The following is a 14610-nucleotide window of genomic DNA, read 5'->3' as shown; positions in this document are numbered from 1 at the left end:
TTTAGTCTAATTATTTATGAATTAATTAATTGATTTGTGCCAGATTTATTAATTCCTGTTTTTATTGTACAATTAGTCATTAATTAATCAATGCTTTATTGCAGGCATCCTGGTGGCCTATATGGGCAGAAATATATGTCACTAGAAACTGAATTTGAGACATTTATATTTGGATTTGAATTGCTCGAATGTGGAAGTATATAGAGAGTTGAATTTTCAGTGAGGATCAAATACAGTTTCAGAGCAACTGAATCCAATTTCATAATATCATATTTAGTTTCAAGTTTACTGAAATTCAGTTCCAAACTAATAAATTCAATTTCAAATTATGCTATTCAGATTCAGTTTTTCAATGCAATTACTCAAGTTAAACAATACAAATTCAAATTTTGTGATTCAAATTCCATTTTTTAATCCAATTTAATTTCTATTTCCTTGACACTTGTGGTCCTCCATATCCTATATCAACGCTACTTATTACAAAGACGTCTACAGAGCAATTATCATGTGGTTTACAGTTATTATTGATGTCTTGTGTGTTTATTTTGGTCTTTGCCTGCATACAAAACAATTGTGGAGTAAATTGTCATGATTTATTACTGATCATATGTACCTACACTTTACATTACTTTGGAGAAATGTGGGAATATGACTTTATCTCTGCTCATAGCTTTATTTGATTAATTTGTTTTTGACCAAATATTATATTCACAAATCCAAATTCTTAAGCAAAAAGCCAAACTTTTCAGAGCTGACTGTTCATATCAAACAAAACATTTCTTCAGTATCTGAATGTACAAACAAAAAAACTGTTAAAACATAAAACCACTGTAAGCTTTATAAGATATTTATTAAACTTTTCATTTATTTATTTTTATTACAACCTCTAGTTCCCTTGGCGTGTTTGTGATTACAGACTCAAGTTGTTTACACAAGGTTCTGTAAACTTGCTGTATACATGTTGAATGAAGCTGCTAAAAAATACAGTTTATATGATACAATTTAAAACATACTTCAAGGTGAGGAGGAGTCCAGGGGTCCTAGTAACCTGGACTCTTGCAGTTTTGCTACAGTATCTTTACACTACAATGTAAATAAGATTTGCACAGTGCTGTGTCATCCTTGACATACATGTACTAAACTGTGAATTAATGTTCCCCTTCTCATAATGTCAAATAAACTAAGCTAAAGTTACAACATTCAGGAGAGGCAGGAAACCTACATGTGGTAACTGTGGTCTGTATACGTGGCTAAATAATAATATAGAAATGTACATGGAATTAAAAGGCAAAGCAAGACAAGGGGAGAGAAATAATCAAAAACATTTTTTTAAACATCATTTCTATGCATCCCCTGACAAAAAAAAAATCCATAAAAGTGGATGTGAATTTGTTTGAATTTGGAAACAACTGGTGTCGCTGATATCTTGTAAACAATGAATGTCTAATAAAACACTGATGCAACACATTGTAAGACAACGGAGTTTAAGAAATTAAAGAACAGATGGGATGTACATTGAACAAGTTGCCGTGCTCACATGAATCAGGAGAATTTGTGTAAAATGTAATAAGAGATACTTTATTACAAAATAAGTAGCAGGGGTAGATCACACTACAACATGTAACAGAATAATGTTTTTATTCCAGTCATTATTTCTTAATGAGTCATTATTTCTGTAGTTACACAGTAATCTGGGAATGTGCTGTTGAACTTATAATACCTTGCAGGTTGTTTTGGAAAACGGTTATTTATCATTTCTGAAATTATATGCAATTGGGATAATAGCTATAATAATAGATGCCAGCCTGTAATTATTTGCAGAAATGCCCTTAACACATGACTGTAAATCAATTGCGCAATTCAATTAGAAATGAAAAATAAAAACTTTTATTGCAACAGTCTTGTATTGCAGTTCTTTATAAATACATGAAATTTACATCCATGGCATTACTTAGAAAAATATTACAATATTCAAGTGTTTCAGTTCTTGAATATTTCAAACACACAGCCATTTATACCATCAAAGAGACACCGAAAATGCTGCATGAAATGTAAAGCTTATACAATTCATTGTTGCTGTACATTGCAGCTTAGTTTATAATCATGTGAGCTGTGTCACATTATTAGCTTCTCTTTCCAGCCTTAGGCATTGCTTATAAAGGCGAACAGGAATCCCTCTTTTTCTCTCATTGCCTGAATTTCGCACTCCAGCAGTGTCTTTTTCTTCTATCTTCTTGAGTGCTTGAAGTAGGTCAGAGGCTTTAGTGTAGCCTCCACAGCAGCTAGAAAAGAAACATATTTTTAAAAATCATTAACAGAACCCAAACTAATAATCATTTCACAACACATTAGACAGGAGACTGGCACCGCTGCAACCAAAAGTTGTCTGAGAATAACATGAATAAGCTTATCAGAGCTTAAAACCTTTTTCTGCTGTGGTGTTTTTTCTTCTTTGGCAGTTTAAAGCAGTATTGAGAGACGAAATCCATCAGGAGAGAGGAGAGACTACTTGGTTGTTTGAAGCTTTCAATCTGAACAGCCCAGCTGTAAAATTGACAAACAGACAAGCAGGAGTCATTTAGAACCTCACACATAGAAATAAAAGTGGGAAATAAGACAATGTAGAGAATGAAATAATATATAGTGTGACGTATGAAGAGTAGTGTGTGAGTCAGAGACACAGACAAAGAAACAGAAAGACGTTCCTTATAGAAAGGACTGAGGTAGGTAGGTAATAATAGTCTTTGCATACATTTGCTGCTGCAGACTGTAGTAGGAGTCACAATCCATTGTCAAATGTAAACATAACTAAATTTTAAATTACAGCAGTGTAGCATGCTATCACTCCTAAAATGAAAAGCTGACATACTGTAGGTTGCAGAGTATCAAGGCCCTGGAAGTGGTAAACCTAACTGGAATGCACCCGTCATTAAAGTTATTGGTTCCACCTGCAGTGTTCCTGCTATGACATGTCTAAATGTTTGCTGTCTTCTAGGAGCAACCATACAACAACCAAAGCTAAGTAATTGAAGGAAAATTCTGTTATTTTATAATCTTGGTCCTGTTATAATAGTTTTGGCAAATATACCTACAGTACAGTTTATTATACCATTGTACTCCCTCCATTGTTGTAGAGAATGTGGACACTCTGCTGGAAACAGCATTTTAATGATTTCAAATGGCTCCACAACAATAAGAACCCCAACACAAAAAAACCCTCCTGTGTTTCATTGAAACTACCTACATGACTTCTCATTTTCTCATTTTGGAAGTAACTCAGGAATGCAAAATACACTAATAATGGATTATTTGGGTAATAACTTGATTAAAGCCATGTAAAGCTTGTATTACCTTTGCCTGATTGGACTACATAGTAAAGAGTTCAATGTTACACTGAACTATTGTGGCTAAACACACAAGACACACAAAGCAAGAAGTTATTAATTTTTCTTTCAATGCTCTGAATCTATCAAAGATTTCTTTAATACCCATTTTTAAAAATATCCGTCCCTGTTCTACTGCGGTAGACACAGCAGTACAGCAGAGGCCTGTCCGATTAAGTAGGATTACTAAATTACATGAAAAACTTAACTGAATGAAACCCAAAACCACCTTAAATCTGAAACATGGACTGAAGAAAAAGATGTTCCAGGTTTGTAACCAGAACAAATTGGAGGGAGGGAGGAGGAGAGTAGTGGTAGGCAGTCCCTGTCTCCATGTTTTGTAGATCATACTTCTTCTCCAAAGGAGGGATTTTGTATTTACATTCATCCAGATATTTGAGGCTTTCATACAGGAGCTGATTGTCTGCAGGACCAAGAATAAACACAAAGTCAGGAAGACTGTCTTTTGCATGCTCAGATCTGTAGATTTATTTCTCAAACCATCTCTCATTCCCATCCCTAAGGCATGCTCTCTCATAATTTCCTTGCTGTCATTCCCCTGGGCATCAATTAAGATGTCAGCTGTTCACATCAGCTGGTCACATCTAACCAATAGCACGGTGACACACCTTCATTGTCAGCCTATCATATTGCAGCTGTCTTTTTAAATATGTTTTCTCCCTCTCTGCCTTAGTGCTTTCATTGTGCTGTTATGCACACTCCACCACCTCCCCATCACCGCCCAGATTCATCACAGCATCACTTCAACAACCTCATCAGCCTTATCAGTCTCAGCAGAAGTCATCAGACACCACCACCAGTGTCTGGATTACATGGGGAGATTTATCTTGATGCTGCTCAGGACTGATGTCTCTCGATTCAAAATCTCCCTGTAGAGTCTAAGTGCCAAAGACTTTTGACAACACTTAATCATCAGTATCATCTGTATAATAAATAATTCTTTTTGCTTCATTCAGTTCTCTTTCCTGATTGAACTGATGTTGTTCTGCTCTACAATAGCTTAACACACTTATTTTACTTTCTGAATCTTTTAGCAAGTTATCATCAGTGGTGTTATCAGCATTCTGTCTCACCTGCAGGGGGCAGAGCTAGATAGCTCAGTAGCTCGAGGTCAATGAAAAAATTAATACCCTGAGTGACTTAAGTAATCCCACTGGAATTTTTGTGAGGTCTTTTAAGTTGTGGGCCCTTACCACCACATTTCCTCCTTCTAGCAGCATTATTGCTTATCTGGCAATATTAATTAATGTGATAAATGCATAGTTTAGTGCTCATAGTGCACAATCACTTATAAAATGTTGGACTCTCAAATTCAAATGATAAATGTCATTGGGACAAATTCAAACATTATCAGCTCAAAATGTTACCAGCAGGTTGACAGGTGACCCTCACTGATTTTACTGAGTGTTTGGTTGATGGTCAGATCCTGACTTCATTTTAGCTCATTTATACTGAAGTGAAGCATTGATGGTTTTAGCAGTAATGCACCTCATTGATTATCGACTCATGACGATCCCTGGTATCATCATAATTATTTGCAATTTATGCTGCACTCCAAAAGGCCCCATGTGATGGGATCAACAGCTGCCTGCACTCACCTGTCATATTATGTGATGCATTATTTTCTCTCATGTTTCTCTGTGCATGGATGCTTTGGGCTATGGTTTTACCCACAGGCTCCTGGTGTGTGTTAGTCCACAGGAGATGGGAATCCTTGCCATCCTTATGAAAAGAGGTTGCTGTCTTTAGTTTTGTTGTGACGGACGTTGCAGAAGTAGCTGTAGTCCAGAGTCCTTTCAAGGTGTCTAGTTTGGGTGATTCTGTTGTCTTACTTAGCGTCACTTTGACAGTCAATCCATTTGTAGCTGTTGAGGGTCTAAAAGTTGTTTTTTGTTCCTGACAATGTTTACAATGAGGCCGAAAAATGTCTCCTCAATAGCAACAACAAGGTGGGGTGCTTTGTGTCACGGATGTTTGAGGATGGGAGTTTGTGGTCACCTGTGATGGTTTTCTGTGTGCAGTAAGCTGACAGGCTTACTGGTCTTACTGGTCCTCTTCTTTTTTTCTAGTTCTTTTCCTATTTGATATCAATGTGCTACTTTTAGAAGTGTTCATAAGACCTGTTTTCATTGAAGGAGTAGTGGTGTCAGCCCTTAAGGACGGTGGTACCGTAGACAGTTTCCAACGTCTTTTACATCCTTTCCCCTTTGTCCTTCGGCGGTAGAAAGTGTCTCCTCTGGGTGGATCTCTGGATTTACATCTATGTTCACCTTTAGGTGACTTTCTGTGCTGAATAATCTCAGGGCTTTCAGTGACATGCTGCCTCTCACTACTTATTGACATGTTGCTGTCAGTGTTGTCCCCATATTTGCTTGAAACATGAGTGGTGTTGTAAGACAGAAGGTTTTTGAAGACAGCATATGGAGCCTATTTGGCTACCTTGCACCTGTAAAGACAACAAAAATGCATGTTAAAATCCAGTCATGGGAAGAGAAAACCTCAACAGTTTATGCTGTATTTTCAACTCATACTGGCCACATTCCTAGCATATGTTTATCTATCTACTAAAGGAAGGAGTCTCTTTCTGTATGTCTGCTGTATGTATGTGTGTATGTATGTATGTATGTTTGTCATTATGTATGTCTGTATCTCTGTATGTATGTCCTTTGTGTATCTCCTAATTTGTTCATCTGATCGCCTTAACACTTAGCACATATATGGCTGGGGACCCAAGGGAGTGCAATCTTGAATTTGGTGCAATATGGACATGTGATACATTTAATATTAATAAACTTTGAATAAACCGGTGATCAGTGAGCCGCTCTGCTCTGCGCAGGGGCAGGATGGAGCTTCAAGACTGCCAACAAACATACCCACTCAAATCCAAACTGAAGGCACAGAAAATAGGAACGATCTAAGAGCCCAATATGATCGATCCACTTTATTTTAGGATACACATTATTTTATTTTTAAATGCAGCCCTTATGTTACTTGAAATGAGAAAAAAACATTTATTTACTATTAGAGTAGTTATTATATATAACATCTGTGTATAATAGAATGTTAGTTTCTCTCATGTTGTTGGTGTATATACTCATTCACCACTCACATCAACTATATTAATTTTTATTATTAATTTTGGAGGCCAAGCAATCGGCCCGTTCTGAACAGACTTGTTTTGAACGGGCACTAGACTAGTTTTAACAATTTTGTCAGTGGTTTTGAAAAATGAGGATAAAAAATAAATTTCTTTCATTTCTCACTCTCTGCAGTGTCATAATTGTAGTTGATATACAAACCGATTATCAGGGATTCGGTGTGTCAAGTATCACATTGGGAAGATGTGACAGGAAGAGAGGATGATGTTGAAAGCTGTAAAAAAAAGACTGTAAGTCTGTAAAATATACAATATAAAATATATAAAGTCTGTAAAATATACTGATGGTAATAGAGGTCAGAGATTTTCTCCATTGAGAAATTTCACTAAAATCCAAATTGGCTTTTTACTACATCAGATAAGAGAATCAAATGCAATGTGTATATGTGTTTCACTATATTTTCACATTTTCCTCCCTGATCTTTTTTCACTTTTACCTCTTCCTTTGCTGTGGCAGTGTCCCTATCTGCATATGAAGAATGAATCTGAGATAAGCGTTTACAAACCGCAGAATGTAAAAAAACGTAGTGAAACTGTAAACGGAAAGAAAACGTGCTACTCAAGCTAGCAAAAAGTACAAAGACAGCAGAAAAGACCAAATAGGAGATATTCATTCACCAAAATGAATTTTCCACTTCTGAAAGTCAAATGTCACTGCAGCAGTCAGCATCAGAGGCAGCATCTGGGTGTTTTAGTAAATAATTTATGTCAGTTGAAACTTGTTTAAGTAGTAAATCCAGATATGACATTAAGCCCCGAGATATGAAGATGAAATTTTCAGAAAGATGTTATCTCTAAACGTTCAAATTGTCTTCAAGCACAGTTCTCAGCCTGCTTAATGTGCACACATCTAAAAACAATAACTAAAGTGAGTATATTCATAACGTCAAAAGCCCCTTTTATGTATTTTGCACAGAGCAAAATGTATTGTTAAACACATAAGCCTTGACTGAGGGCAAACAGTTTTGAAATTAACAGTGCAGGGAGCTACTTCAACTACACTGGGATTCCTGAGGCAGTTGTAATTATGTGAGCACATATTTATCATTTTTATAAAAAGGTATGTTCCTGTCACAGTTATATTGACCTGTGATTTTTACTACCTTTTGCTGTAATGAGCAATATTTTCAAGATACACATTAGGTGTATCCTGTTTATTTGCATAATACTGTGACAACAAGCTGCTGATACTTATTATGGCATCAGGACCTGTTGTTTGCAGAAATTTTTTGACTGATATACTTTTTGCTATTTAGTTGAACAAAGCAAGAAATAAGAACTTGTTTACACTGACAATAAAATGGCATAAATCAAGAAAGCATAAATAAATCTACATGACTGATTTACATTATTATATACCTTTGAGAATCAAACAAAGCATGCCATATTCACGTTGCCGATTAACAACTGTAATTGTTACAATAAGGATCAAGGTATCTAAAACATCTAGTCAACATGTAACAAGTACAAGTAACAGACGTATTATTCAGTGTTGAACAGCCCTTGACTGAGCACTGCCCCACTTTTCTGTCATTCATGCAAAGCTCTAACATCTGGAAACCACAGCATTGTTTATAAGCCACAGAGCATCAGCAGAGTGCCAACAATATAACTGTGGATAATAAATGCAACACAGTCACAAACACATTAATGTTTATTTTTTTAATCTCTTAATGTAAACATTTTATTTCTTTATATTTATTTACATCTTCATATACAAAGTTATTCTATTAAAAGTGCATCACAGCTACCAACTTCCAAATAACAACAAAAGGACTTTTTTTTACCATAACTTTTATGAAATTAAATTAAATTAAGTGTCACTGTTCTCCTGCTCCCTGAGAAAAGTCCTAGACCTGTACATCCAATAAACATCACTGGTAGGTTAAGGTAAATCTGTGCAGACACCCAAAAGTTAAACTTGTTGAAATAGCATTTCCATGGTCAGACAGAAGGAGGAAGGAGGACTTTTAAGTTCCTTGCTACTTGTTCAGACCAGGGGGTAGCTGGCTGCAGTAGCAATGCCGCACTGGTTGTGTTTGTTCCTGGTCATCTTGACGTATCCCTTGTCTCCCCAACCTAGACCCCAGCTAGAGAAACACACAAATTACCAACAATATTTAGCTGCTATATGTAAAACAGGATCATAATCATAGTACTACTTAGTATGTAGAGACATAATGATGTGTACGCTGATAGAAGTAAAGTAATGATGTTTGATTTAAGAGGTTGACAGCATCCTGACTGAGTTTCAATTCATTTTGGCAGCTGTAAACAGTTAGCAAGAGAGCAACCAACAATTTAAAATATGAGCAACCTTACCTGTTCTTGACCAGCCAGTAGTCATTTCCGTTTTCAGTGCCGTAACCTACAGCCAGTACACCATGGTCCAACTCTAAGCTGCTGCAGTCTGGCTCATCATACACTCCTAGAAACACACACACAGATTAGACAGGAGGTTATATTAAAAAAAAACAAAAAACACATTTATTTTTGCATTTGATAAGAATATTTTTCAATTAAAGGCAAAATAAAACTGTTCACCTGATTCATAGAACTGGAAGGATGCATGAGAAGCATCAATGGCAACTGACACAGGTCCAACGGTGGCCACAGCCTCCTGCAGGGCGTCTTCATCACCCTGTGTCACATCAGTGAAGCCTGTGCATTTGGCACCAATAGTGGCAGGGTTGTATCGGCACTCTCCATCCTATTTGAGAAAGACACATGATGGAACTGGTGATTAAGTGTCAACAGAGAACATTTTCTGCCTATTGCATTGTCAAAATGTTGAACTTAAAAGATTTAAGTCCATGAAATGGTCATTGTATGCTTTGTATTAAGGGACTGCTTCAGGGTTTATGTCTTTGAGTATCCACAAGAGGGCAGTTTTGTACATCTCTCACATGGAGGACCATAATTTTCACAAGCCTTGAACACTAACTGAAGTATTTAATTTGCATAATAGGAAAAATCACTCCCATCTAACAGTGTATCTTCACATTCTCTCTAAACACTGCTTTTTATTATAATGGAAATATGGATGATATAAAATGGCTGATTTAAAGATTATGTCTTACATCCAGATGAAGTCAACAAAATAATTTCTGTTTACCTCTCCCTCATAAGGGTAGGAGTCCTCTGTGTCTATTCCTCCGCTTTGTATGATGTACTTGAAGGCATTGTCCATCAGGCCTCCACCACAGCCCATGTTGCCATAGTCACCAGAGCAATCAACCAACTGCTGCTCGCTAAGAGACACCAGCTTCCCTATCTTCCTGAAGTTCTGACCCTCCAGCGAGCCAGTCTGGAAGAGGGATAAGTGAATTTGTAAACAGAAAACATTTGTGTACAGTTTCCTACATCACTACAGGAGAGGACAATGAATAAAGTTGTACATACTGCACTGAAGGCCCAGCAGGAGCCGCACTCCTTCTGATCCTTGACGTCAGTGACGTATCCCTTGTCCCTCCAGTCAACAGATACGGGCAGATCAGCTCCCTCAGGCAGCCTGAGGAAGGCAGAGCCTCTGCGAGGCAGAGAGGCGTTGAAGGTGCCCAGACAGCCCTGGGAAATCAGACGTTTGTACTCTTCGTTTTCCTGGTGAGGAGGAACACTTGTTAAGGTCTTCATCCGAAATTTCATTCACTTTATCCTCACAAGCTGATTGCAACCAAATGATAAACACTTTTCTTCTGTTTGAAACTGATACAAATTTAGGAGATGAATTCAGTAAACAGTATCAGGCACATTTCTGTTTTTCTCTTCATACCATGTCAGCAAAGAAGGTCATACCAAGACGGTAGGACTTGATGCCCTCATCAGCCATGATGTTGTGCACCAGCACCAGTTTGCGGTTGTTGAGCCAGATTTGCCTGCGATGAGCCTCCTCTGACGGAGAGCTGTAGGTCCTTCCTGCCAATGAGAGCACAATATAACTTAAAAAAGGAAAATCATCAGTGATTAATAATTAATTGTTGAAATAGTTTTCCAGTTAAGAGATTTCCTCTTATTGGCTGCCATACAGTATAACATTTAGTCATATAAAGATCATTTTATATTATACATTTAGATGTGTAATTATGTGTTAATAAGTAAACATTACTCTCCAAATTATGGTCTTACAGGCAGTATCTTCACAGAAAATCAACCAAGATCTACTGTATTTGACAATAGACCACAATAAAAGAAATCAGTCTGTCTTTAGTGTCTCACCAAACTTGAGTTTCCAGGCGTGGAACTCCAGGTCCTCCAGAGAGATGGTGGCACAGCTGGCCGCAGCCAGAACAGTAGCAGCAACCAGCAGCAGCTTCATCCTGACTGACACACAAGCACAGTGAACACAGAGATCCTGTGTGACTTGCAAGGAAACAGACAGGTTAAGACTGAAGTCTTTCAGTTCAGCTCACTTTCAGACACATTTTAGTGATGACGTTGGATGTCACATGCACTCTACTACTTAAATCATCTCTATTTCCCGATTTCTTTGAATGTGTTTTTCATCTCTCTCTGAAACTCTTTTTCATCTGTATGACTCTCTGTTTCTTCTTAATACACCTGCAAAACAGGAAGTGTGTGTGGGCTTGTCTGTGTTGTTGTTGTTTACCTGCGTCTGTCGGTGTATGCTGTGAAGGTTGAGGTTAAACTACCTGTAGGTAATGCAGGACTGTGTCAAATAGGCACTCTTATATAGCTGACTACATTTATGACTCACAGTTTGTTCAGTCAGGTGGCTTTCAGCAGCTCATAAAGAGAGAGAGAGAAAAAAAGAGAAAGAGAGTCAATCATTGAAATAGGGAACGGGTGACTTATGCATTATGAGAAGTTCACATGTCATTCTTTTGGGAAAAATATTTTTAAATCTCAAGCAAAACAAGGAACAACAGGGTCATGAATTGCTCTGTTCACATGCTGAGAATGTGATCAGCTACTCAGATTCTTAGAAATTTCTTAGAAATTATAAATATATATATTTACATATGTAGAAGAAACACAGTATGAGTATGTGTGGCTTTCTGTGTGTAAGTGTGATGCCTTCATGTGAAAAAACAGTATTGCAAATTTGTGTTCTCTCCAGTTCTCTCTGATTCCAGTCAAACAGTGATGGGGATTCCTCTAAAAGAACAAACAAAACAGACATAGAGAGACAATAGCATATGCATGTGCCACCTGTTTCAGATGAGATATTACTAAATAAAGTGTGCCATGGAAAATATGTAAGTTTCTGATGGAAGTGTTTTGATTTCTCGGAAATGTAGGTGGTATTTTGGCTAACACCCATTTTTCCTTCTTAGAAGAATCTCTCACATAATATTGAAGTATTTTTGCATTGACTGTATCAGACACATAGTGAAACTAAACAAACCTTGTTGAATGTTGAAATAAAACTGAACAATTTCCGACAATTATAATTAGCTTTGAGAAACTTAAAGAGTTTTGAGTACTTTGTTTAAGATTTTGTAGTAATATTTGTAATATTATGCACACACACAAACATACAACCATGCAAACACTTTATAAACTCCTTATGTGATTTATGATTCATGAGAGTTTCCATTGACTGTTATTCAAGACTTCCTTTCTATTCCCACACACACATCCTGTTTTCAGCTTGACTGCAAGTTTGATTTGTTATGAAAGTTTTACCTTTCCGTCATTGTCAGGAACTTTCATTGTCAGGAAAAAAAGCACAAATAGTAAACTTCACATCACGTATGCAAACTGGAGACTGAATGAAACTGAATAAGCAGAAACCAGAACTGGGAGATGTCAGTGAGCTCAAGAATTTATTTTATTAAGTTGTGTCACTCATGAAAACAAGAACATGGATTGTTTTAAACTCTAAGTAGAATAAAAGCAAGACTATGGTATTCTGATGTTGTAACTGCTGTCTGATGGTTGCTCTGCCCCGGCGGCCTGCTTTCTTCCCTGTTTTCTCTCTGTCTGTCACAAGGCTTTCTTGTCATGACAGTTCTTTAGACTATAAAAATGCTGTGAAATGAGGAAAAACTGAAAGCTAAGCTAAAAGTTTACAGATGTCATTAAACTCTTATTAGCTTGTCTCGTGTTTCACAGCGGGTACAGTACAGTAGTGTTTGTACACATGCTTGGGGTCATTTCTATGAAAAGTATGCAAATAGTTTGCCTGCTGCAAACACTGGCATAAACAATACATACAACGGAAATCAATAAATCCCCTGCTTTGGATATATTACCGCAGTTTGGCAATATTGGTAATGCTGTATATGTTTTAAAGACTGACACAAAAACACAGAATAGTTGACCAACAGCTCTATGCGTTTGCTTTTCTGCTTATTTTTGTCCATCTAGCTCAAGTTTCACCCAGAAACTAAGTGATTCCATATTTTTAAGTTACTCGGATACAGTTCAAACTGTATGTAATCTTTTGTAATGTTTTTAACTCTTTAGGTGCGTGCCGCAATTGGAAATTTGTGAACACAGGAAGCATGCCACTGGAACAAAAAGGGTTGGCTTGTAGTGTAAAAGTACTGTAGAGAGAACAGCTGATAGTGGGTTTTATTGTGAATTTGTGCAAGTTTATGCTGATATACAGTTTGTGATGTACCTTCTGTACTATAAAGCATTTACAACAGTGAAGTAAGATCAGGTAATGAGTCAGCTCAGTAAGAAATACAAAAAAAACCCTCATCAAGTTCATAGATCAAGGTTTCTGTGTGCTTGTGTGCATGGCCTTAAACAAGAGCTTGAAGTGAAACATGTGAGCACATAGAGTACACGCCTACATTTAAGTGCACACACAGCATATGAATACTTGAGATGCATGTGTGTGCTGTTGGGGAGGCTGACAGGTTCTGCAAAGGCAAAATTGAAACCGACAAACTGCACAGGGGAAAAAAAAAGCATGATTTACACTGCCACTTCCACATCATGCACCTCGTGTAGTTTTGCATGTCATTGTTTTTTTGTCTCTTTCAGCTTGCACGACTATTATGTTAGGTTATAACATGACACATGAACTATCTGAAATGCAAGTCAAAGGACACACAGTTATGCAATGTTTTTGTGTTTATGATTTCATTTTTATGATTTCATCATGGTTTCATATGAGTGGTGGTAAATTTTGAGATTTTAATGAATGAATTTGTTTTTTTGTTTAGACGCCTTGTTAGGATCAAGAAAAATAAACAGACAAATAGTTTTGAATATGAACTTGTATTTTGTAGCATAGTCATTGTATCATAAGACTTCCACCAATGACCAGTCATATGACCCATTATCTTTGAGGTTAAAATGTGGATCACCTTGAGGTTTGTCTTACTGTTAATGATGACTGGTGACAGTGCATGGACACTACATACACTGAGTATGGGTAATGTCAGATACTGATAATGCTCACTTCCTTATATCGATGTCTCTCTGGGTGCAGTACAGTACATGGGGGAATCAACAAGGGTTTTTCCGAAACTACTCTTTGTCAAAGCCAAATTGTAATTTTTAATTCTAAACAGTTTTCCAAATATTGCTCCCCAGCTGCCAGGAAGCCACACGCACAAGGTCTCATTTACAGTCTAATGATTACGTAACTAAAGCAAACACAAGCTATTTGCTGTTGTTTTGACAGGAATAGATACAGCCTACTGATAAACCCATACTGCCATCATTTTATATCTGATAACTGCAACTCCTGTACTAAGTGATAATACTGGTCAGATGTTTGTTCCCATTTCTATTTAAATTTATAAGTGTTATTTATTGGGGAACTTTTTACATGATAATAATGATGATAATGATAATAAATAACACCAAAGAATAAAGCTGCTTCTCATATGTGATCATTCAATGCTTTTCTTTGTCATACATGATCTTTGGGTTTTGGACAGTAAGACAAAACAAGACATTTGTGGATTTGACCTTTGGTGGTGGGGAACTATAATGGATATTTTTCAGGACATTCTGACGTTTTATAAATGATAGAGAGTTGGATTTTCAGTGAGGATCAAATACAGTTTCAGGGCAACTGAATTCAGTTTCATGATATTACTTTCAGTTTCAAGTTTACTGGAATTC

At 36.8% G+C, this 14610-nt stretch overlaps 1 protein-coding gene and 2 long non-coding RNA genes across 4 annotated transcripts; 1 reads left to right on the top strand and 2 right to left on the bottom strand.

Moving 5' to 3' along the window:
• Nucleotides 1-1869: 1869 nt before the first annotated feature.
• Nucleotides 1870-2958, bottom strand: LOC137172114 (uncharacterized). The gene is made up of 3 exons (XR_010924889.1): nt 2870-2958; nt 2425-2544; nt 1870-2282 (listed from the first exon to the last, which is right to left on the bottom strand). It is a non-coding gene; the product is annotated as an uncharacterized lncRNA (long non-coding RNA).
• LOC137172119 (uncharacterized) lies at nt 2949-4355 on the top strand. Its single transcript, XR_010924891.1, has 2 exons — nt 2949-3022; nt 4078-4355. It is a non-coding gene; the product is annotated as an uncharacterized lncRNA (long non-coding RNA).
• Nucleotides 4356-8208: 3853 nt separating this feature from the next.
• On the bottom strand, nt 8209-11266 carry LOC137194243 (procathepsin L-like). 2 transcript variants are annotated; one of them, XM_067605963.1, is made up of 8 exons: nt 11168-11266; nt 10777-10881; nt 10334-10476; nt 9964-10161; nt 9677-9868; nt 9106-9271; nt 8884-8989; nt 8209-8651 (listed from the first exon to the last, which is right to left on the bottom strand). In XM_067605963.1, the coding sequence occupies exons 2-8, from the start codon at nt 10874-10876 to the stop codon at nt 8552-8554; spliced, it is 1005 nt and encodes a 334-aa protein (XP_067462064.1). In that variant the 5' UTR covers nt 10877-10881; nt 11168-11266; the 3' UTR covers nt 8209-8551. The 2 variants fall into 2 exon arrangements, with proteins under 2 accessions (XP_067462064.1, XP_067462073.1); XM_067605972.1 differs by having other exon boundaries at nt 10777-10877; nt 11168-11255.
• Between the last annotated feature and the right edge of the window lie 3344 nt (nt 11267-14610).

The sequence above is a fragment of the Thunnus thynnus genome, chromosome 2 (assembly GCF_963924715.1).
Source record: "Thunnus thynnus chromosome 2, fThuThy2.1, whole genome shotgun sequence".
Taxonomy (NCBI): domain Eukaryota; kingdom Metazoa; phylum Chordata; class Actinopteri; order Scombriformes; family Scombridae; genus Thunnus; species Thunnus thynnus.
This window is presented reverse-complemented; position numbering and strand designations above follow the sequence as displayed.